Raw genomic sequence first — 25,732 nt, 5'->3', positions numbered from 1 at the left:
TCTCTGAACATCAGATGACGGTGTCCTCAAGAAACTCATTCTAATGGGGGCAGCAAAATGAAAATAATTTTGTTCCTGCAGTTGGCAGAACAGATACAGGTCAAGATGGATAAAGTGAATAGGGAGTCCGAAAGTCAGAAAGACTCATTTTCCTGAGTTCAAATCTAGCCTCAGTCACTTATTAGTTGTGTTACCCTGAGCAAGTCACAACCCTGTTTGTCTGTTTCCTCATTTCTCATAAAATTAATTGGAGAAAGAAATGGCAAAAGTATCTTTGCCAAGAAAACCCCAGTTGGGATCACAAAGAGTCAGACAGAATTTAAATAATTGAACAACAACAACAGCAAAGATAAATGCTGGAAATTAAAGTTATATAATGCTGAAAGATAATCACAGAGGGGAAGGCACTAGCAATAAAAGGGTGTGCAGGAAAATATCTCCTAAAGAAGTAAGATTTTAAATTGGCTCTAGAAGGAAGTCAGGCAAGCCAAGGGGTAGAGATGAGGAGGAAGAGCACTCCCAGCATGAAAGACAGTGGGTGAAAAGCTGTAATGATGGAAGAATACCTACCTGTGTGGCTGCATCACAGAATACATGAAGGGCAATTAGATTTAAGAGGGTTGGAAAGGTAGGAAGGGGCCAGGTTGTAAAGAACTTTAAATGCTAAACAGCATTTTATATTGAATCTTAGAGGTAATAGGAAAACATTGGAGTTAATTGTTGGGAAGGGAAAAAGGAGAGAGTGCTTGGTTAGACTTATACTTTAAGAAAAATCACTTGGGGGGGCAGCTTGGTGGCATAATGGATAGAGCACCAGCCCTGGAGTCAGGAGGACCTGAGTTCAAATTTGACTCAGGCACTTAATAATTGGCTAGCTGTGTGGTCTTGGGCAAGTAACTTAACCCCATTGCCTTACCAAAAAAAAAAATCACTTGGGCAATTAAGTGGAGTTGTAGAGAGACTTAAAGCAGGGAGACTAGAAAGTGATTACAATAGACCGCTTATAAAGTAATGAGCCCTAGTGGATGTGAGTAAAGAAAAAGGGGTAAGTTGAAGAGATGTAAAGGTAGAAGTGACAAGATTTAATTACAGCTTACATATAAGGGGTGAGGAGTTGAAAACAGTGCCAAGGTTATGAGTCAGAGTGACTAGGAGAATTGTAGTGCCTCAACAGTATTAAGAAAATTTGAAAGAGAGGGTTTTGGAAAAAAGATAATGAGTTTTGTTTTTGGAAGTGTTAAATTTAAGATATACAAAAGACAACTAGTAAATTGAGATTAGAACTCAAGAGAGAGACTAGATCTGGAAATAGATCTGAGAATCAGTTGCATAAAGATGATAATCACCAAATGAGACAGTAGAAAGTTATATAGGAAGCATCTTAGCAGGAAAAGAACTCAGATTCTCTAATTTTAATCTCAGGCAACAAAGGATATGAATTAATGAGAAAGATTAATAACAACCACATGAAGTCACACATAGGATAAGGAACTAATTCTGGAATCACAGACTTGTAGAAGTGAAAAGAACTCTAGAACTCATCCAAAGGCATCATTTTACAGGGTTCTAATTACTGTGTGACCTTGGACAAATCACTTCACTTTCCTTTTTCTGCCTTCAGTTTTTTTTTCTAAAGGAAAAAGGGCATTGGAGTAGATGACAAAGGTTGTTTTAGTTTAAAATTTGAGGCTGAGGAGACTGAGGCTCAGAGAGAGGAGTGACTTCATCAGGGTCACACAACTTATTAGAATCCAGGCCTCCTCTTTCAAATCCAATGGCATACCCCATACTTCAAAATTTATTAATAGATATTCCTCAACTAGGTAGAGACCTGGTTCTTCCATCCTAAATGAGTTTATCAGAAACTACAGTAGTCCAAGAATTGAGTTAGATGTCTATATAGTTCTTTTCTTAGTGTGTAATTCTGACAGCCTACTATGGTGGATACAAGCCCTACCTCTGACACTTGACTAGGGATAAATCATTTCATTTCTGTGTGTCTCACTCATCTCCCTAGGACTTATTTTCTAATTATCTGCTAATGGAAGTAATTTCCCATGCTGATGAAATCATCTTTCTTGCACTGTTTTATATTTTAAAATCATACTTCTTAATTAGGTAGTAAATTCCATGTCATTACAGTTCTTCAAGCAAAGACTAGGAGAGAACTGAGAGGGTTGTTGTAGAAGGGTATTACAGCTTTGGTTGAGGGTTGATAACTGAGGTCTCTTTAATTCTAAGATTCTGAGATTCCTACCATTCTAGGGGGAAAACATCAGTCATGGGGGCCCTCCCCTTAAAGCTCCATTTTTTTGCCTATCCTTTAATGAATTGAATGAAATTTGAATAGGAATTTAGTAGCTGTGAGCCCCTAAAAGGAGGCAGGTAGATAGCTTATTTATACTTCTAAATGTCAAGTAGAAGATTCGAGAAGACTGTCACAGCTTATACATCAACATGTCATATTATTTTATTATAAAACAAGCAACAAAAGTTATAGAAAAGTAGTTCTGCAATGATGCCTAGTACAAATCACAAAATGAAAAGCATCAGTTTTTGTGCAATTCTGCTACCATGTTTACAATGAGTACATTTCACAGCTGAGACATTTCCTGGGAAAAAATACATACACCAATCAGACTACAGTCTCCTTCACTAGCGGTTCCAACAGACCAGAAGGAAGGAGGACTAGAGGAACAGTTTGTGCCAAATGTCCACTTCATTTAATTTAAAAATCAGGGACAAATTACTGAGATGTCTTACATAGACACTGAAACAAACATAAAAGCAAAGGAGAAAAAACAAACCTCAAAAGTAAAAAGTGACAGTTCTACCTAAAAGGGAGACAGTTCAGTGACATAGTAGGTAGAATGATGGACATGGAATACAGGAGACATGAGTTTGAATTCTGCCTCAAACAATTCCCTGAGTGACTCTGAGCAAGTCACTTTGCTTCAGTGTTCTCATCCATAAAGTGAGGAAATTGGATTTGATGACTTCTAAGGTCTGTTTCAGTTCTAACTATAAGATCCGCTTTTCCTATGTCACTGAATGTTGTAAAAACCGTGTACCTGACAGCACATTTACTCCTCTAGCCCAATCAAGTAGCAAGCCTCCAGAATATGCTGATTGATCCTTCCAACCAACATCAAATAAATTTATTTCAACTTTGAAGGATAGTGGCAGGAAAGATGATGGCATCAGTATCAGGACACCAGTTTCACTGCCCCAATTACTTGTGGTATAACCTTAGACAAGGGCAACTACATGACACAGTGGATAGAAGGACTAACATGGAGTCAGGAAAATGAATGAGCTCAAATCTAGTCTCAACTTATTAGCTGTATGATCTTGGACAAGTCACTTAACCCCCCCCCCCCACTGTCTTGCAAAAACCAAAAATAAAAAATCTGGTCTCAGACACTTAGTAATTGAGCAAGTCACTTCACTCTAGAGATTTGTTTCCATCTGTAAAATGAGCTGGAGAAGGAAATGGCAAACTTCTTCATTATCTTTGCCAAGAAAACTCAAATGGGATAATAGTCAAACATGAGTGAACAACAATCTTAATTGTTACTCAAATTATATTCATCTTAGGGACAGCTAGGTGGTACAGTGGATAGAGCACTGGCCCTATAGTCAGGAGAACCTGAGTTCAAATCTGACCTCAGAAACTTATTACTTAGCTGTGTGATCTTGGGCAAGTCACTTTACCCCCACTGCCTTGCAAAAACCAAAAAAAAAACAAAAACAAATTACATTCATCTGAAAAAATAGGGATGATATAATAATAGTTCATTTTGATATACTCTTAAAATCTGATCCTCATAACTCTGTGAGATGAGTGCTATTATCCTCATTTTATAGTTAAAGAGACTGAAGCAACATACATTACTTGTCCATGATCACTTACCTAGTAGTTCCTGAGAAGGGATTTGAAACCAGATTTTCTTGTTTCCGAGTCCAGTACTCTATCTACTACCCTATCACAGGTATTATGAAAAACTGAGATAATGTATGTCAAAACATTTTATTTACTATAAAGCATCATGCAAATAAAAGATCACTAGCAATATAAGAATCTGAACTGGAATGGACCTTATAAGGTCATTTGGTACAACCTCCTTTTAGATGAATAAGTTTAGTCCAAGGAAGGTTAAGTGAGGTCCAAAGTCACACAGGTAATGTAAGAAGCATAGCTGAGTGCAAATCTATTACCTCTCATTGGAGATGGAGAAGAAGAAGAAAGAGAATTTATGTTCCCAGGATACTACAAATGTAAGCCAAAATCATAAAGCTAGCTTCATTCCTGGGAGCTTAGTATACACATATGCGTTCAGCAATACATTCAAATGAAGGCACTTTTTGGAAAATCCACTTCCTGTTTTGGTGAACCATTTCCCCCCTTTTAATTCTGCTTTAAGGAATTGCATATGAGTAGAATGGAGGAGGGAAAATAGTCAGAAATTAAAGAAATGCAAAAACAAAAGATAACTGACATTAAAAAAAATCTCCTTCCAAATTTATGGAAATGTCATTCAAGATGTCTAAAGCTGAGCTATTATTATCATCCCCACCTCCAAAAAAAAAAAAACCCAAAACAAGTAAAAACCAGTGGTTTGAGTAAACTGAATCCTATGAAGCCTGAATAAACTTGTCTCCTTCCCTCACCCTAAGCTCTGGTTTTTAGAGAAAGTGACTATAGGAAAAAGATGTCGAAAGTAAATCTCTACATATTGGTTGAAGAACTGGATTTTTAAAAACGTGGTCACAGAGGTAATTGGAAATTACTTGTGAAAAAAAAGTTCCTTTATGGAAATGAAATATCCACAACCAATGTATGGACAAAATAGAGTTGTTGGGTTACACAGTTGATAGAACAACGGACTGGGAGTCAGATCTGAGTTCAAATGTGCCTCAGTCTTCCCAGCTATGTGACCCTTGGCAAATCACAGAATGTTTGTTTCTATTTTCTCACCTATAAAATGAGTATAATGACTCAAATAATATAATTGTTAAGTCTCTTAGTTCAGTGCCTAGAAATATAAATTGATACAAAAGCATCTTTGACTGGTGGTCAACCCTGGGTTCAAGCACTATGCTGGGGTAAAAATCATGTCATCAATTTGGGTCTCAGTTTCCTTTTCTGTAAACAGAGAGGAATGATGTTAGTTGCAGGATCAGGTCACTTCTAGTTCTAACAAGTTGAGGAGTTCTTTCTATAAATGATAGGTTCTGTCTCAAAGATTTCACGGTTTCATTTGGGGAATCTCAAGCATGTATTTTTTTTCCTCTGACTTTTTCATCTTTAAGTCAGTGAGTCAATAAGCAGTAGCAGGCACTGTAATAAGTGCTAGGAATACAAAGCAAGGCCAAAGATAGTCCCTGTTCTTCAGGAATTTTCTAATAGGGGAAGACAACATGAAAAAAAAACTTTGTATAAACAAGCTATATACAGGATTAAATTGAAGATAATCAAAGAGGGAAATTTTTAGCATTAAGGTGGATCAGGAAAGACTTCTCATAGGGATTTTAGCTGAAACTTAAAGGAAGCCAAGGTGGTCCAAAAATAGAGATGAGGAGAGAGAGAGAATGAAAGCCATGGGGAACAGCCAGGAAAAATTTCTGGAACCCAGTGTCCTGGGCAAGAAGCAGCAAGGAGGCTGGTGTCACTGGAAGTGAATGCAAGAAGTTTTCTCTGTGAGCATCATTTTCACAAGAAAAAATTACTCCAGGGTGAAGTTTCAGTGTCTAAGTTCTCTGACCATGTCCTTAGGTATAATTCACTTAACTTCTTGCAAAAGGAATTTCTCCACTTCTGGCCGAAACCTCATTCAGGTTCTGACCCGGAATTTCAAAAAGGTTATCAACTCTGGTATTTTCTCCGAACTTTATTAAGATGATGAGTAGTCAAAATCCAAGCAGGAGAAGAGTATAACAGTTGGATAGGCCAGGTAATGCACTGATGGATAGAAGGTCTCCACATTACTGGGGAGATCCCCCTTGGAGGTTTATTGTGTAGCACCTTTATGCTGGAATGGAAGGAACAAAGAGACTGCAACATATAATTGTGGAGGAAGTAATCACACACTGAAGACAGATATCCACTAAGCATCAAAGTGTCAGATAGTAAAATGTATATTCTTGGGAATAATAAATGCCACATTTACAACATGGACTTTTTGTAGGATTAAACATCATTTCACCATCATGGTCAGGTAGCACTAACACCAACAGCTTATTTTCTCCAACACAATAGGCAAGCTAGTTTATAGAACCAGCAAGACACTTTGAGAGAGGAGGTAGAATGAGCCACACAAGTCAAATCACAACCAACACCTCTCCTTTGACCCTGCTAGAGATATCCCCTGACTTCTATAGCATCCACAATCCAGAGAAACAACCCTTTGTATAAATGAGACTGTCAACTTCCTCTGCAGGTGTTGTAGCCCCTGACTCTTTAGTAGTCTTTTTTGCTCTCCTGCTGCAACTTAAGAAGCACTGGGTCTTTCCATCTGATTTGTAACTGAGAAAGGGAGGTTTTTAGTCCATGGACAGTCTTGATTTTCTTTTTGTATCCCCAGAACTTAACCCCATACTTTACATATAGTTTAAGTTTAATAAATATATTTTCACAAATTAACTGATTAATTATTATGATGAAACCTCTATCCATTACAATGCTTTCTTTGAAAAAAAAAATGCTGAAGGTACATGCCCTTCCCTCACCTCCCCCAAAGAGAGAGAATTTGGGTTCTGATAAATGGAATGTTTCTTTATAGCAACTGGAGGGGAGTTTTACATCATTAGAAAAATTTGGAAAATAAACTCCAAATCTTATTCATTGAAATATGTTGAGGGCAGGGGGGGATACACAGGGGATATATGTAATGTTTGATGAGCATGTACAGATATTCTATGATAGTTTCTTATCTGATTACTAGGTGGAGAAGTATTTTAACAATTTGATTAGTATGGGCCATGTCATTAAATCTTTTTTAATCAAAGACTCCTGAAGAAAGGCAAAAAACCCAAGTAGCAACGCTTTCCAAAAAAAACTGATGAAATGACCTAGAAATGGGACCACTAGGTGGTGCAGTGGATAGAGTACCAGTTGTGGAGTCAAGAGTTCAAATTCAGCCTCAGACACACACACTTAATACTTAGCTGTGTGACCTTGGGCAAGTATCTTAATCCCATTACCTTGCAAAAATTAAAAATTAAAAAAAAAAGAAATGACCTAGAAATGAACAGTGACTCTTCTTTGTCACTTCATAGTCAAAAGATCAGAGGATTTGTCTCACACCATGGAAAGGACATATCTAAGTACAAATCATACCTTTCAAAGGATAATTCTCAATATGAAACATGAACCAAGAAAAGTGTAATCCTGGAGCGAAAGTTTACTCTCCATGGGTGTTAGTATATTTAGATAAGTGTTTTCTGCAAAGTAGCCCCTATTAGAAAAAGTAGATATTTACTTATGCAAAAACATCTCTATTAATCTCTTCTTTTAGGCATAAACTTTTAATTTAAAAAATAAAAATCTGATCTTGCTATCTCATACTTAAAAAAAAAATAAAAATCATTGCTTTAAAAGTCAAATCGGATGTAAATTGAAGAGCTTAAACAGGAGGTTTTTCAAATATAATCTTCTTGAGAACAGGGGTCATTTCATTCTTTTTGTTCCTATCCCCAGCACCTAGCAGAGTGCCAGGAATACCACAGGCACTTAATAAAATGCTTTTAGTGATTGATCGCCTCAGGGTCCATTCCTGAGAAAAACTTACAGTAGTTGTTTGGTTTCCTTAGAAACTACATTCTATTCTTCTGTTGCAATAATTCAACTTTATTAATCAAACAGTTAGAGGCCTCCAATCTTCTGCACCCTTAAAACTGATTTTAAATTGATTAAAACAATTTTTTAAATGTAAACTTTTTCTCGTATTGACTCAGCATAACTGTAGTGAAGTTGCAGTGGTTTAAGAAAAAATAGAATTTTAATATTTGGAGCTAAGATGAGCCTTAGTCTAGACTCCTCATTTTACAGGTGAGGAAATGGAAACTGATGAGGGATTGGAGAGGAGACAAATGACTTGTCCACAAGTAATAGAGCTTTGCCTAAAATTACCTCTGATAACCATTTCAAACTTCCAGTGAATATTTTAATATCTATGTGTGTGCAGGTACATTTATACTGTTAAATGAGTGACTTGAGTGACTATAGACATATTCTGTTATAACATGAAAAGTCATACCTTATCATTAAATTTCTTATGCTCTTCTAATGGATACCTGAGAATGCTTCAGTAAATAGAATCACTGGAATCACAGGAACCTCAAGCTAGAAGGGATTTTGGAGTTCATCTAACCCAGTAATTCTCAAACTTTTGATCTCAGAACCCTTTTAAATTGAGCCCCCTTCCCTCTCCTCCCCTCCAAGATCTTTTGTTTATATAGATAATATTTAGTGATGTGCTGGTAAATAGCTATTCAAGAAAAAATAAGAAATGTAGAAATGTACAGACTGTGTATTTTTAAGTTTAATTTGCATTATTAACATTTTCTCCATCACTTAACTAAATAATTGACAAAACAATAAATCAATTCCCTGATTTGTAGCATTTCTTGATTTCCAAGGTGTAAGTGGTCACACTGGAAATTTAACAGTAAGTTCTTGAGAATTGGTTTGAGTTGGCCCCAGCAGCCTGCTGCCTGATTATTATTGATATTTACTGTATTTAAAATTAAAATGTTTTAATATTATTATGAAAATTTTAAAAAATTGAATTCAAGAATCTCTGAAAGAGTCTTGAGGACTCCAGGAGTCCTAGGACCACTCACTGAGAACCCGATTATAAATTAATCCCTTCATTTTATTGAGGATACTAAGGTCCAAAAGACCTTACCAAAGGTGATGCAGATTTAAGTGGCAGGCCCAGTATCTAACTCTTGGTGTTTTGACTTAAAATCTGTGGTCCCAAACTGATTTCTGTTTTTCTAATTACAGTAGTTTACATTTATACAACACTTCACAAAACACATTTCTGTTTTCTTAAAAATACAAATACTGCCCTCCCTCCAAATTGTCCTACCATAAAATGCCCATAGAGGTTTCCCACAATTTAAATGTCAAAAAATTCTGAAAATTGTCATTAAATTTTTTTGCTTAAATATTAGATACCGAACAATCTCTCTATCTATCCCAAGGATTTACTTGGGGAAATGTTGAGGGAGGAATTGGAGAGAGGCTTCAGTGTACCCTAAATTATGAAACATATTATTCAAAGGATATAGATGAGGAATTCTTTTAAATGTTCATCAATTGGGAGACATTATACAGTAATTCTGGGGGTCTGTTTTCAATCCCAAAACTAATCTTCAATTGACTAAGAAATAATGAATAATTAGCAAGGACTGAGTTTGACTCTTCCTTGCTAAAGATATAGTTCTTCACCTTGGACAAGACAAAATATATTCTGACTGGAAAATAGGGACAGAAAAAAGCTCATTTGGTTGAGCCTTGTTTTCCCTTTTCCAGAGCATGCCCAAAATTTATTTGCAAAGGAAATATAACTTCAAATTCTGAATGTAGAGCTTTGATCAGTCACACATGAGAATATGAAATGATTATACACTCACAACAATCCTCCATATATCTCAAATTATTATCATAACACACTAGAAACAACATCCATTTGAACAATCATGGCATTTGACATTGAAAAGTGAGGGCTTGGCATGCCAACAGGATGGGTGGGCTCTTATGTCTCATGACTTCACAGTATTTGGCCATTCATATTTCAAAAAAGAATGCAGAAGACAACTTAGAATTTTCATATACTTATTTTATGCTCTGTGGATGAGCTAGGACTCGCACTCCCTCTTCCTTTTGGGGAAACTGTTTCTATAACCTGAGGAAAAACACTGAATTTTGACCAAAATTAACACTACTTCTCAAATAGATCATTCTTAACAGAAGCAGAGAATACAGTGAGAAAATTATGAAAAATGCAAGAACAAGCAAAAGTATAATCAACCAAGACCACTAGGAAGAAACCTTGATCCTTCACCAGGTCCCACTTGCTATTTTCACTTTTGTTGACCTGTGTCATCACTTATATGTTGTATTGTCAGAACATGGCCAGAGGAAGAATAATAAAAACACTGGGTGACTAAAGTTTCTTTTTTAGGAAAAAAAAGCACACAGATATAAAGCTTTGTTAGAGGTAAAGTCAATCCGTAGCCTTTTGCAAAGTCTGTTTCTCTCAGAGCAGAAAACTGTGACTGCTAAGAGAATATCTCAATAGAGAGATCATAGAATAAACAATCTGGTGGATGCTCAAGGTATCAGGACCCAGAGCTGAGCTCAACTATTGTCACTGAACATGGCCATGAGGCCAGGTATTGGTTGAAGTCAGTTCAACAGGTTAAATACATACTGCCCTGTTGAATGACTTGAGGTTGCCTGGAAAGCTTCAGACTTGCAAACTCCACAGAAGAGTGACTGTCACAGTGCTGTCCCTCACGTCAATGAAACTTCCTGATTATGAACACACGAGCCTCTTTCCCTCCTTGTTAGCCCTGTTGTGCCTGGTTACACATCAGAGGTCCTTATATGCTCATCATCCAGGTTGTACATAAATGGTTTTTCTTTGGGGTGTTGGGGCTCTGATCGATGCCGTACCCGAGAGGTGGCATCGCCTTCCCCATGTCGTGTGGACATGAATGGGGAGCCTCCAGGAGTCTCTTCACCCAGAAGCAGCTTTTCATCTGCCTGTGGGACTGGTGTCCAGGGCTGCCAGGATGAAGCAATGAAGGGGGCTTTGCAGGGGGCTTTTTTTTCTTCCCCAGGTGGCCGTCCTCTGCTTGGAGTGAAGTTGGGCACACTGGAGAAATTGGAGCTTCCAGGCCGGGACAGTGAAATTGATCTGGAGAAGGATATTTCCTGGAATTAGAAAAGGGGAAAATAATAAAGAAGGGCAATATCATGAGTCAGGATATTCAATTTGACAAACATCTCTTAATTAAGCACTAATGCATAGTACTAGGTGCCAGGAATAAGAAGACTGAATCAAAATAGACCCTTCTTGCAAGAAGAATATAATTGATATGATAAGTAATATGTAATAATAATAATAATAATAATATGTAATAATACAATATGATAAGACATACATACAAATAAGTATAATAAAAAATGTAATTGATAGAGTCAGAGAAGATAACTAAACAAAGTGCTATTGGAAAATCTAAGAAGGGAAAAAAACTTTTTCATGTGAGACAATCAACACAGAGTTCATGGGGAGAGTGGCACCCAAGGTGGATCTTGAAGGAAAAAAAAGATCCTTTTTTTCTTTTAATTTTTAGTTCTTTTTTAATTGGACTTAAATACTCAAAAGAATGGGCATTTGAAGGTACATACATAGAACAGAAAAAGAGAATTGTACACAAAGCAGAATAGGAAATGAAGGCTAAACTGGAAAATGTGGGTCTCAGGTACAGTTTTCTTTTTAAGTATCCAGAGTGCACCAAAAGCTTAACTACATTAAAGCTTATTATTAAATAAACTTATTATTATTAATAATAAACTTATTATTATTAATAAACATTATTAAGCATATTAAAAGTTTAAACTCTACTAAGACTTTTGGGACACTATAGAAAAAGATTGTATTGTAGCTTTCAAAGCTGTCCTTGTCTGATCTTCTTTCTGTTCTCTTTTCTCCAATTTTTTTGGGGAAAAAGATCTCTCAATGACTTGAAAATATGATTTCAACTGATGAAGATGAGGAAGGAAAGCAAAGTGTGCAGAAGTCATCTCCTACCAGCTCAGGAAAATCAAATGTTAAATGCTCACTCTGACCATTTTCACTGTAGAGAATAGGCAAAAGCTACCAACTAGGTCTTATTTTGTTGTTTCATTGATTGTCCAGACTTAAGAAAGTGTTAATAATGCAGATTCAACTTTTAAAATGTGTTACCCACCCATTTTTCTTAAGAACCCATTAAACATTTATCAGTACACCCCTGAAGGAGAGTGTAGAATTGTGGATGACTATGGCTACAAATGCACAGAGGTGGAGAGGGCAAGGCATGATTGTGAAGAAGCTAAAAATACTCCAGACAGGGGTGGCTAGGTGGCGCAGTGGATAAAGCACCAGCCCTGGAGTCAGGAGTACCTGAGTTCAAATCTGGTCTCAGACACTTAATAATTACTTAGCTGTGTGGCCTTGGCCAAGCCACTTAACCCCATTGCCTTGCAAAAAAAAAACAACTAAAAAAAAAAAGTACTCCAGACTGCCTTGGACATAGGACTGTGTGAATCAGAATAGAAAAAAGGTTAGAATCAGATTACTGAGGCTCATATCACAGGAATTGAGTTGGATGAGACCTTGGAGAGCAACTAGTCCAGTGCTCTCATTTTGCAGATGAGGAAACTGAGACTGGAAAAAATTAAGTAGAGCCAGGATCCTCACACTTGATATGCCTTCCCCACTGTGTCACATTTTTTATTTGTGTAGTTTATTCCAATCCCCAGAAAAAGTACCTTCTCCCAACAGCTCTATTTTATAACTTCAGGCATCCTCCCAACATACACATAGACACACTCAGTTGACATCTGAAGTCTGAATTTGGAAATGTCTTTTGATCTCAGTGACAGGTAGGTTTGCTACAGAAAATAGCATAAACATTACATCTTCTCTTTCCCCAGCTCTGCAAACTATTACACCTTCCCTCCAAAAAAAAAAGAAACAAAAAAAAAGGAAAAACCCTGCATTCAGACCCATGAAGAAAGAAATAAAAATGAGAAAACATTCTAATGCTGCAGCTGCATGTCTGCCTGTCCCCATCATCCAATAAAACATGCCCACTCAGTAAGCATTATCTTTAATTGGTATTAACTGGGTAACAGAAAGGATGTGACTTACTTTAGAATGGCACTTGAGAGCCTGGACAGCTGCACTAATCTCCTTAATCCAGCTGTGCATATCTTCTGGGCTGTCAGCCTGGAAAACATTTATATATGTTGTATGAAAGTGCTTAGGAACACAGTTTCTGCCCATTTTAAAGCCTTTTATTTGACCTTGGAGGTTCACCAAACCATATAAGTTTAGAGCTAGGAAAGGATTTTTGGATCACCAGATTTAGAGCTGGACCTTAGAAATCACCTAACAGCATGATCTTCTCTTGACATCAGTAAATATATAAAAAAAAATTGGATCACTATATTATTTCGTAATTAAATGTTTTCAGTAAATGAAAGTTTGTTTTCTTTGCCTTCCATTCCTCTGAGAAAACAGGAAAAACAAAACCCCTATAACAAGCATGTATAATTGAGCAAAATAAAGTCCCTTATTAGTTACATTCAAAAAAGAATATTTCTCAGTCTGCTGGGTTTATCACTTCTCTATCCATAAGTGGGTTAAATAACACCGTAAAATGTCATTTTAAAATATGGAAACAAATGATACCTGCCAATCCCACAAGGGGGCAGCCGGCAACTCAATGGAGAAAGGGAGGAAACAAACTATGTACCCACCCCAATAGTTAGACCATCTTTTACCATCTGAATGACGATGAGCAAATCTGCGACTCAGTTTCTTCATCTGTAAAATGAAGAGATTGGACTAGCTGATTTCTAAGGTTCTTTCTATTCCTGAATCCAAGGAAGTTTTCTGTGACCAACTACCTCACTAGAATGTCAATCAATCAAATCATAATCATTGCCAAAAGGGAATAGGAATATTTCCCTCATTTCCATATCTCTCTAGATTTAAAGCTGAAAAAGGGACTGCAGGAGTTTTCTAGTCCAAAACTTTTATTTTATAGATGAGGAAACTCAGGCCTAGAGAAGTCAAATAACTCGGCCAAGGTCACACATCTGAATCAGGATTTGAATCCAGGGTTCATTGACTCCAGAGAGAGTTCTTTTCCCACTGTGCTGGAAGAAAACATAGAGATGAACAAATCCAACTTTTTTCTTAGAGTAAAGGAAATGGAGACCTTGAGAGGTTGACCCAAAGTGCAAGATGCAAGACTAAATTAAAACTGATTCCATCTCCAGTGACATTTCTCTTATACCATTAAATATTTTTTTCACTTAACTTAGCATCAAGTTATCCTGCATTCATATCTCCTGATTGTTTTGTAGTTCTTTGCCAACTGGACTAATAATTTCCATTCCCAAATCAAATTCACCTTTGTGTTAAGAAGAAAAGAAGGTAGTGGTAGAGTTCCTCCAGAAAAGCCCAGCAAAGTATAACTGGACAAATAATAATTTTGGCTTATTGACTACCTGAATAAGATGTCATTTTCACTTGAGAATTTCCCCCTCCAATCTTAAGATTTATGGTGTCTTGAACTCCACCTTTAGAGATATATTCATTTGGGTTAAATGTTGCCCATTCTGTGTAATCCCATTTTAAAAAGCCAATTTGTAGAATTCATTAAATCCCTAACATCTCAACAAGAATGAATTGATTATATTCTTTATTTTGGGGACAGCAGAGCTAAGTCCCAATTAGTGCAAATAATGATTTCCATAAAATGGTTGCATATATTCTAATTTGCATTATCTAGAGTTATAATTATTTAAAATATAATAATAAAATAAAAATTACATGTAAGATAATAGGCTATATATGTATATATATGTATGTATATGTGGTTATGATGTACACACACACACACACACACACACACACACACACACATATATATAATTCACATATAGATGTATAAAAACCTTTAAGGATTGAAAAGCATATTACATATCTCATTTGATCCTAATAATGGTCTTAGGAGGTAGGTACTCATCCTTAGAAAACTAAAGCAAAGAAAGGTTAAATGATTTGCCCAGAGTTGTATAGCTGGCAAAGAGACTGAAGAGGACATAAAGAAGCAAACAAAATAACTGAGATGAGGTCTCACTAAGTCTAGAGATGTCTGACAGTGGGATGATCACCTCATTAGGGACATTAGACCTTTTACCTAACATTAAGATTGTATTAGTTTTTGAGGCTTAGATTGCTGTCTCTCATAGCCCACTTAAAACACCTTCTTCACAATTAACTATTGTCTAATCACAGTTCTCTCATCCTGTACTTGATTGATTTTCAGATTATACTGTCAGGCTGTAACATTTATCTTTATTAAATCTCATCATAGAAGATAGAGTCCATTGTTTTATTCTATTAAAAGTTTTTTTGGATTATGAATTTGATACCCAACATCTTTTCAAGCTCTGTGAGGGATAATTTGATAAGCATGCCATTTTTATTATCATCTAGGTCACTGATTAAAAGGAACAAGATTAAGAATAGAGGCTTGCATCATAATTAAAAACTTTTTTTTATTTTTCAGTAGACTGTAAAATCCACGAGGGCAGGACCATGAAATATCTGAACATTCAATATTAAAATACTCAGTTTCTACATAATTGTACTACACAGCTAGCTAACTAGCTAGACACAGATATAAACATATAGATGAACAAATATATATGTGTAAATATTACTAGTAATATACTGACACAGTGCTTCAATCTTTACAAAGCATATTCCATATATTATAACTTGAAACTCATAGCAACTTTGCAAAGTAAGTACACTACAATCATTATTAACCTCATTTTACTCATGAAGAAACTGAATTTCACACAGTTTGTGATTTGCTGGCAAGTATCATAGGTAAGAGGTGAAGCCCAGTCTTCCTGATTCAGGAATTCTTATCTATAAGGTCAGACTGCATTTCCTATAATAAGAACTTAATAAATTTGCAAGTAAACTCTTGTTATTGAAAGTCTTATTGAGAAGAGAGAGTGAGAAGACTACCAAAGCACAGATACCATAATGGCAGAATGAATAAGCATTGGATACTTTTCTTTCTCTACAAGATTCCAACAAATCTTACATTAGAATGTGGTTGGGAAAATGACCAAATTATTATGGTTTGATTATTTCAAAGAATGTGGTGCCACAAAAGATGATAAATATGAATAGAGAGAAACAGGATAAAACCTCAAGCAATACAAAGAAATAAAAATAGAATCAGAACCACAATTATACATAAAATCTTTAAGAGAGAGAGAGAGAGAGAGAGAGAGAGAGAGAGAGAGAGAGAGAGAGAGAGAGAAAAAGTCAAGGGCTGTCTGGATTTGGAAGGAGACCACAGCAAAACACAAAGTGTGCTTACTTTGGTTTTGTTTTTTTCTGTTAAAGTGCTTGGTTCTACTCTATAGAAGTAAGGGTTTTATGTCAATTATCCTTATTTTTTATAAATATACTTTAAACTTTAATATTTGAAAAACATATTACATATCTCTTTTTGATCCTTTTTATGACCTCATGAAGTAGGAGAAATTAAATGCCTTGCCCAGAGTTATATAGCTAGCAAAGATTCTGAAGAGGGTGCAAAGAAGCAAATCATTACTCTGAAAAATAATTTTAAGAAAATAAACTAAAAAAATTGTTAAAAAAGCTTATAAAAGGTTTTTTAATTAAAATGCTTCTTGAATTGAAATGAACAGTAGATATCACACTTCCTGTTTTAAATAACAATCATTTTCCAAGGTATTTGATTTCTTTCCATCAACCTTCACCATCCCCTATGCTTTTGCTTCACTGAAATGAAAACATCTCTTTCTATCTTTCCTTAGGAGAAAACAGAAAACAGTTAGCAAATACAGCTATGTGTGTATATATATATATATATATATATATATGTATATATATGGCCATGCATCATTCAGAGCCATTTGAAAATGGATGCCATCGTGCTAACAAGTTTTGTTTGGTAAGAAAAGTAGTGGTATATATGTGTAATACATATATATACATATATGTATTTGAATGAATTCAACTCACTAAGAAAAACTATAGGGTGCCAAAGAAAGTGAGGATGTCCCTACTTTGTCTTATGAGAACATTTGAGGAAAAGTATGGGAGCCAGAACTCCAGGGGAAAGTAGGCTTTGAAATGTTTGCTCTGTGGTCCAGAAATACACAACCAAATTCACACATAGAAGTGCTGCATTGGAAAATTGTTCCCATTGTGAAAGATACACAAAAAATCTCTGTCAGTTTGGGAAATGGTAATAAGAATAATTTGTTGGCATCTCATTTGAGTTTCAACAGTCTCATGAGAAAGTTGCCCAAGTATTATTAGAAGCATTTTTGGAAACCATGGCTCAGAAGATGAAGTGGTCTGCTCTAAGTCACACAGTTATTACAAGGGACAAAGAGATGAGCTGAACATGTATCTTCTGAGATTGAGTCTAGGGCTATAACCATTATGCCACTAGATCTACTATGATACTAGAGATCAATGGGCAATAGTATTTGGAGACTTAAGACTAAAAGCATACAGACCCTGGATAGAAAGCTATTTTTCCAAAGGTCAGTGCCAGGCAGGAATTTGCAATTCCTGTGACTGCAGCAGGAGATGGGAGGGAGCCAACACTGTGGGTGGAGAAGGGGAACCTCTGGCTGAACAGCAAGTGTCCAGACAATGGCTTTCTCTGTGCAGCTGGGCTGTGCACCTGGCCCTGAAACAGGGCTCTCTGAGCTTCTGCTCTTCTATATAGAAGTAACGTCCATCTACAGTGCGATGGTTAAAAATAAGCCAGATAGGAGAAGTGAAATCACAGGCCAGTTCTCCTTTTCTCTGCTTAGTTAGAATCCAGTGGCTGACATCAGCTGAATACAAACTCACATTCCCCAGTACGGTGGTTCAGCCTGTTTTTATTTTGTATGGTTGGGAAGTTTGGGGTAAACATCCTGTTAGGAGATAATGGGACTTAGAATAACTGTTAGGTGCTAAATTTATTGTTTAGACCATTAGAATGCAAAAAGAAAAAGCACAACAAAGAGATTCATTAACTGTACATTAAGAGTCAAAGGACATTAAAATATTATTAAAGGGCATCTTACCTGAATATAGAAGGTCCGGGAGCTTGTTATTATTTCAAACAGGTTGTCTCTCATTAAGAGCTCTCTAGACATGGAGACAGAGAACAAAGAATTTAAACAACAAAAAAAAATGCTAGAATAACTATAAGAACTTAACTTTTTTTTTTTTTTTTTAGTTTTTGCTAGGCAATGGGGTTAAGTGACTTGCTAAGGCCACACAGCTAGGTAATTATTAAGTGTCAGAGGCCAGATTTGAACTCAGGTACTCCTGGCTGCAGGGCCAGTGCTCTATCCACTGCACTACCTAGCTGCCCCAGAACTTAACTTCTCTTGGATATTCATGACCCTGTGACCATTATCTCCCACCATCTGTCTCTTGAATAGAGGGAATGTTAACAGAAGCATTTGAGACAAACATTTCAAACACCAAAATACCTTTTACCCTGCCAATCAAGATTCTCTCTAAATAATAAGGGTTCTTAACCTTTCTTATTTATGAACTCTATAATAAGTCTGGTGAAACCTCAAAACCCCTATATATTGTTGTCTACATTCAGAAATGAAGGAAGTGCTAAATTCCAGTGGCATATTAGTGAAAATAAACATGTAAATTTTTTTCTACCCAAGTTTCCCTCAAATGGGTTAGGAGACCCTGAGTTAAGAGTATTGCCACTGAAGCTATCTGCAATGGAGAATACCATCTGTATCCAGAAAAAGAACTGGTGAGTTTGAACAAAGACCAAGGACTATTACCTTTCATTTAAGAAAAAAAAACCTGATATCTTATTGCCTAATCTTGCTATCTCTTATACTTTATGTTTCTTCTTTAAGGATATGATTTCTCTCTCATCATATTCAATTTGGATCAATGTATACCATGGAAACAATGGAAACAATGCAAATTGCCTTCTGTGGGGGGAGTGGAGGGAGGGAAGTAAGATTAGAGGAAAAATTGTAAAACTCAAAATAAAATCTTTATAATTCAAAAAAGAAAGAGTATTGCCCTTGAAAACTACTCAAGTTCTATCATCTTGAGACTACCCTGGACCCACAACCTTTCATATTTTTCTTCAAATTTACTTTTTAAAAAAATATGAATTTAACAAACAACAAACATGAGTATGTCTTTATACAAAGAACAGAAAAAAGAGGACAACATATTTGAATGAGGGGCAACTAGGTGGTATAGTGGATGGAGAGCAGGGCCTGGAGTCAGGATGACATCTTTCTGAGCTCAAATTTGGACTCAGATGCTTACTAGTGTGTGACTCTAGGCAAGTCCCTTCACCGTCTTTGTCTCAGTTTATTCATCAGTAAAGTGAACTGGAGAATAAAGTGGTAAAACCACTCCAGTATCTTTGCCAAGAAAGCCCTAAATGGAGTCACAAAGAATTGATTGATTGGTTGTTGTCCTTCATTCTCAAAAAGGATCAAAATAACATCATTGTGTTAGAACCTTAAGTGCGTCCAGCTGTATATATGCACCTGCACACATATTATATTAAAATATTCACTGAGAGTTTTAAAATAGTTACCTGGGGTTTGACAAATCAGGGCAAAGTTGTGTGACTTCTGAGCAAGTCATTTACTTCCTCCCCAACCCCCCAGAATTTCCATTTCCTCATCTCTAAAATGAAGAGGTTAGACTAGATCTCTAAAGTTCATCCCAGCTCTAAATATTAAAGTTCTACCTTCAGCTTGATTGATTCAATAATTCAATATATATTTTCTTAAATGACTACAATACCCTTGATAGGGGCAATTGGGTGGTGCAGAGGATGAATGAAAGAATGCATCAGGAGGACTCATCTTCCTGAGTTTAAATCTGACCTCAGACACTTGTTAGTTGTGTTACTCTAAGCAAGTCACTTCACCCTGTTTATCTCAATTTCCCCATCTGTTAAAGTGAGATGGAAAAAGAAAGGTAAAACCTCTAGTATTTTGCCAAAAAACCCAAAAACCTCAGATGCATTGAAATGAGCTGGACACAACAGAAAAATGACTAAAAACTGCAAAATTTGCTTAATGCTATGCTACAATTCAATATTTGTGTTGGGTAAATGGAAAAATGACAAAATCTGAAGAAGAAACAAAGGAAGACAAGAGTATCTTCTGATACATACTCATGTCTTCTTTTACCCATCTTTTCTTCCTGCAGTTCATCATTAGGATGATGTACAGATAAGAGTTTATCCCATCAAAAGGGCTGCAAACCAAAGAGAAAAAAAGTCCCTGCCTCCATTCAGGGGGGAGAGGAATGACTTAAGCCATACAGTCCTAAAATCTGAAGATAGAAAATTACTAGTCCAAGTTTACCTGTCAGATCTATGGAAAGGGAAGCAGTTTATGACTAAGGAAAAGTTGGAGAACATCACCAAAAACCAATTAGATGATTTCGATTACATTAAATTAAAGAGCTTTTGCACAGATAAAACCAATGTAGTAAATTGGAAAACAATCTTTACAACTAGTGATTCAAACAAAGGACTCATTTCTAAAATATACAGAGAACTGAGTCATATTTTTAAAACAAAAAGCCATTCCCCAACTGACAAATGGTCAAAGGATATGCAAAGACAATTTACAGATGAGGAGATCAAAGCAATCCATAGCCATATGAAAAAAATGCTCTAAATCATTAATTATTAGAGAAATGCAAATTAAAGCCTCTCTGAGGTACCACCTCACACCTCTCAGATTGGCCAGTATGATCAGAAAGGATAATGATTATTGTTGGAAGGGTTGTGGGAAATCTGGGACACTATTATACTATTGGTGGAGCTGTGAACTCATCTAACCTTTCTGGAGAGCTATTTGAAACTAGGCCCAAAGGGCAACAAAAATGTGCATACCCTTTGACCCAGCAATACCATTACTGGGTATATATATCCTGAAGAGATGATGAAAAAGGGTAAAAACATCACTTGTACAAGAACATTTATAGCAGCCCTCTTTGTGGTGGCAAAGAATTGGAAATCAAGTAAATGTTCTTCAATTGGGGAATGGCTTAGCAAACTGTGGTATATGTATGTCATAGAACACTATTGATCTATTAGAAACCAGGAGGGATGGGATTTCAGGGAAGCCTGGAGGGATCTGCATGAACTGATGCTGAGTGAGATGAGCAGAACCAGAAAAACACTGTACACCCTAACAGTAACATGGGGGTGATGATCAACCTTGAAGGACTCGCTCATTCCATCAGTGCAACAATCGGGAACAATTTGGGGCTGTCTGCAAAGGAGAGTGCCATCTGTATCCGGGAGATGTGGAGTTTGAACAAAGTTCAAGGACTATTCCCTTTAATTTAGAAAAAAACAGATATCTTATTGTCTGATCTTGTTACCTCTTAGACTTCTTGTCTCTTCTTTAAGGATAGGATTTCTCTCTCATCACACTCAATTGGATCAAGGTACAACATGGAAACAAAGTAAAGACTGACAGATTGCTTTCCATGGGGGGGGAATTGGGGGTAAAATTGTAAAACTCAAATAATATCTTTAATAAAAACAAATTAAAAAAAAGAAAATTACTAGTCCAAAAAATAACTGAAAGGAAAGAAACAAACAAACTCTCTGCAACATCCCCAACAAGTAGTCCGACATCCTCTTATTCACTATTCTTGATGGAACAGTTCATTTAACTATTGAACTTTTCTTATCACTAGGAAAATTTTTCAAAATAAATGACTAAATAAGGTATAGAAAGGCCAAAGGAGAAAATGTTGAGAGATTTGATGATATTTTTGCAAAATAAAATTGTTAGTTAGAATTAAAAAGGAAAACTGAGAAGAGGAAAACCTTTGCAGCAAAATAAAAAAAAAATTAATATCCAAGATAGTGAATTGATAGAATTTACCTCTCTGCAATTTTCACCCATTGGTTCTAGTCAAATAAAATCCTGCCAAGAAGTGATTTGAACTAATCATGAAGCATGACTTGTGCTCCTGGAGGGTAGGACAAATGTCTTGGTTCTCAGACATCAGCACAGTTTCCTATTCATAAGAGATACTCAAGGAATGTTTATTGAACTAAATTGATGTTAAAAAGACTCAAATTAGGCTCTGAAGACACACAGGCTTGATGGTAAGATAAGATTAATGAAATAATTATAAGGCAATACATAAATAAAATGATAGAATCATAGATTTAGAGATTGAAGGGACTTCAAAGCTTGTTTACTTGCCCAAGGTCATACAACTAGGGAATCATTATGTCTGAGGTCAAATTTGAACTCAGGTCCTCCTGACTCCAGGGCCAGTGCTCTATCCACTGCACCACCTAGCTGCCCCTCAAAGGTCTTTTAACACAACCTTCTCGGAGCTCAGAGAAGTTATTTGCCCAGTGTCTCACAGCTAGTAAATGGCTGAGCTAATAAACAAATATATGTCATCTGATGTCAAGTCCAATAGTACTTTTAACTGATCTGAATTGTTGAAGTGAGTAAATAAAAGTGGGAGAGTCTGGGTTATCAGCTAAATGCTCTAGAAATGAAGAAAAAAAGTGAGATCTACCAATTCCAAAGGATTTATAATAAAAATACTATCTACAACCAGAGAGAGAAATGAGGAACTCTGTACAGATTGAAGCATAATTTTTTTCCTCTTTATCTTTCTTGATTTTTTTTCAACACGGCTAATGTGGAAATGTGTTTTGTATGACATCATATGTATAAGAAGGAAGAAGAATTTGGAACTAGAAACAAAAAAAAAAAATTAAAAAAGACAAAAGAGGGCAGCTAGGTGGCGCAGTAGATAAAGCACTGACCCTGGAGTCAGGAGTACCTGGGTTCAAATCCGGTCTCAGATACTTAATAATTACCTAGCCGTGTGGCCTTGGGCAAGCCACTTAACCTCATTGCCTTGCAAAAAAAAAAAAACTAAAAAAAAAAGAGAGAAAAGAAAAAGGCAAGATCAGTGTGGGCTGAAGTTGCTAGGGAAAATTTCGTAGAGAAAGTTAGATTGGATGTGAGTCTTAAAGGAAATTCCCAGGAATTGAAAAGGAAATAAGAATGTTTCAGGCATAAGACATAAGACTACAAAGTCATCCTTAAAGTCCTTGGAGACATAAGACTACAAAGTCATCCTTAAAGTCCTTGGTTTGAGCAAGTTATGGGTGGGAGTTCCCCAAGTAGATATTAAGCAAATGAGATTTACATATTCACTATAAGTCCATAAATGAGAACCCCAAGATTCTTGATTTAAAATTTTCCCTAAGGCAAGTTTCCTCAAGTGTAAAATGAAGATAATAACATCTATCTCACAAGGTTGTTGAGAGGATGAAATGAAATGATATTTGTAAAGGGATTTTACTTAAGTTTAGCATATAATAGTTTATTAATAAATGCTTATTCATTTTTGCTTATAGAATGGTTTGACATTCCCCTTTCACATTCCCCTCTACCACACTCCAACACCCCCCCCAGACCACATGTTGTATCTGACATCTTATCCTTCAAGGCTCTTAATTTTAATCAAGTACCACCCTAGATGTGTGATCTTCTTGGTGTAGGTATTTAGTCCCTTTGCTACAAATCCTCAGCCTACACAGGTCACTTCATTCTGCATCATTTTTAAGCAGGTTACACCATAATAAAATTGTCAAGAGGATGCAGTCAAGGAGAAAGGAATTCACACTGTGTTTTGGCCTAAGAATAACTCTGGATCTCACATCCCAATAAGGGTTGCTTTTGCCAATACCTAATCTCTCTAATTCTACTCTTGGAGTTTGCTAATTCTGGCTGATGCAGATTTGGATCTCCTCCAGGGAAGATTTAGAACCAAGGGATGAACCATATGACTAGTTCTCTAAAGTAGCCCCTGACATTCCTTTATGCTTAGAACTATACAGATTTTCTAGGGATAAAGATAACTAGGTATGACCCAGGACCATGTTTCTAAGAGTACATGTATATTTAAAATTTCATCTACCAAAAAAAATCTCATTTAGTCTTTTCCATGTAGGTCAGGTCACAGTGAAAAAGCTCTGATGAAGTTGTAATAGTTAATTTTGCCTTCTCCACTGGCACCCATTCTGATTAACTAGTTAATAAGATAATCATCAACTGGCAGGTTAAAATTTTTGCAGACACCAAAGAACTTACCTCTGTCCAAATATCTTGTTTTATTTTTGTCAAGAATTTGAATTTGAGAGCAGCTAGGTGGCACAGTGGATAGAGCACCAGCCCTGGAGTCAAGAGTACCTGAGTTCAAATCCGGCCTCAGACACTTAATAATTACCTAGCTGTGTGGCCTTGGGCAAGCCACTTAACCCCATTGCCTTGCAAAAAACTAAAAAAAAAAAGAATTTGAATTTGAAATTCTTCATGGATGGGGCCTTCAACAAACAAATGACTATTCTTGAACTGTTCTTGGATCTCCTTTCCATTCTCTGGGCATTCTAGCATCACTCTGATTCTTTTCAGACTAAAACATTCTCAGTCATGGAATTTCAAACTAGAGCTATTTACAGATCATCCTAACATATCAGGTTTTGTTTCTGAGGCTTCTACTATTTTACACAATATACACTTATTAAATCTATACTTTATTCACCTTGGTGGCTATTTTATAATTTCATGGGCTATATATTTCCTTTCAAAGTGTGACTCTGTACAAATGAATCTCTGCAAGAGTAGTCTACTTGCCTCTTTGATTTCTCAGGATATGGCTATTATACTTTAAATTGCAAACAGTTGCAGACTAATCTGAACATAGGAACAGGAATCACAATCTCTCCTCTCTCCCACTCCCATCTCCCTTAGGAAGTTAGTCATCAAGGGTGTTTGGAATTATTATTACTTATGATATCACTCCTATTTAAGCTGCAGGGTCTCACATTAATTCATCTTCTTCAACAGTACAAATGGAATCATATCCACAGGCATTCTAGAAATAGGCATATTCATCCTTATTTTACTTTAGACGATTACATGGAATATTTGTAAGTTGCCCTGGTATTACTGGAAAGTGTAGGATTCTGAGACAAGGAGGATAAGGAAAGAAAACTAATGAAGGAGGAAAAGAGACAGTAAATATAGACACTAATGTCTTGGAAAGGCCATCTGACTGACAAGTTTTTGAATACAGAAGTTGAACAGTTAATGTCCTGGGGACAACGAAGTTTATGAGGAAACATAAGCTGGGTTGTTAAAGGAGAAAAGGGGGAAGAAGGGAAGCATTTTTTAAAAAAAAATTGTTAATCTACTTAATTTTGAAATGCGTTAAACCAACAAGAACATCATCAATAGTTCTGAGTTCCAAATGAGGAACTCTTCCCCACCCCAAGACAGCAAGCAATTTGATTTAGGTTATACATTTACAATTATGTGAAACATATTTCCATTTTAATAATGCTATGAAAGAAGAATCAGAAAAAAAACTATGAGAAAGGAAAAAAATTATAAAAAGTCAAAATAATATGCATTCATACTCCTTTTCTATCACAAATCTTTTGGAATTATCTTTGCTCACAAACAGTGGAAGCTTTTAAGGAGAATATGACACGAGTTAGGCATTAAAGGATTCATGAGAATTTAAAACATGAGAAGAGTAGGCCCAGGCCTCACACAAGAGCATGAAGGTGAGAATGTATTCAGGTTGTGGCAAATAGTCCTCCAACTGTTAATCAGCTAGAATCATAGATTTGAACCTGGAAAAGCCCTTAGAGTCTAAACTAGTCTGAACTACTCATTTTATAGAAGAGCAGACTGAGATGAAGTGACTGGCTTGAACTCACACAAATAGTAAGTGACAGAATTCAAAGCAAAGACATCTAGGTATAAAGCTAATGCTCTTCCAAAATACATTGTGAATAAAATAGA

At 36.1% G+C, this 25,732-nt stretch overlaps 1 protein-coding gene across 5 annotated transcripts in view; it reads right to left on the bottom strand.

Annotated features, from left to right (window-relative positions):
• Positions 1-10,168: 10,168 nt before the first annotated feature.
• Positions 10,169-25,732, bottom strand: part of PLEKHA2 (pleckstrin homology domain containing A2) — a 200,981-nt gene continuing 185,417 nt past the window's right edge. For all 5 annotated transcript variants that reach the window (XM_074208915.1, XM_074208917.1, XM_074208919.1 and 2 more), the window contains 3 exons: positions 17,933-17,996; positions 12,933-13,010; positions 10,169-10,948 (listed from right to left, as the gene is read on the bottom strand). In XM_074208915.1, the coding sequence (XP_074065016.1) occupies positions 10,598-10,948; positions 12,933-13,010; positions 17,933-17,996 (493 nt within the window). In that variant the 3' untranslated portion in view covers positions 10,169-10,597. The remainder of the gene's footprint in view (positions 10,949-12,932; positions 13,011-17,932; positions 17,997-25,732) is intronic.

Source organism: Macrotis lagotis, chromosome 1 (genome assembly GCF_037893015.1).
Source record: "Macrotis lagotis isolate mMagLag1 chromosome 1, bilby.v1.9.chrom.fasta, whole genome shotgun sequence".
NCBI classification, from domain to species: domain Eukaryota; kingdom Metazoa; phylum Chordata; class Mammalia; order Peramelemorphia; family Peramelidae; genus Macrotis; species Macrotis lagotis.
This window is presented reverse-complemented; position numbering and strand designations above follow the sequence as displayed.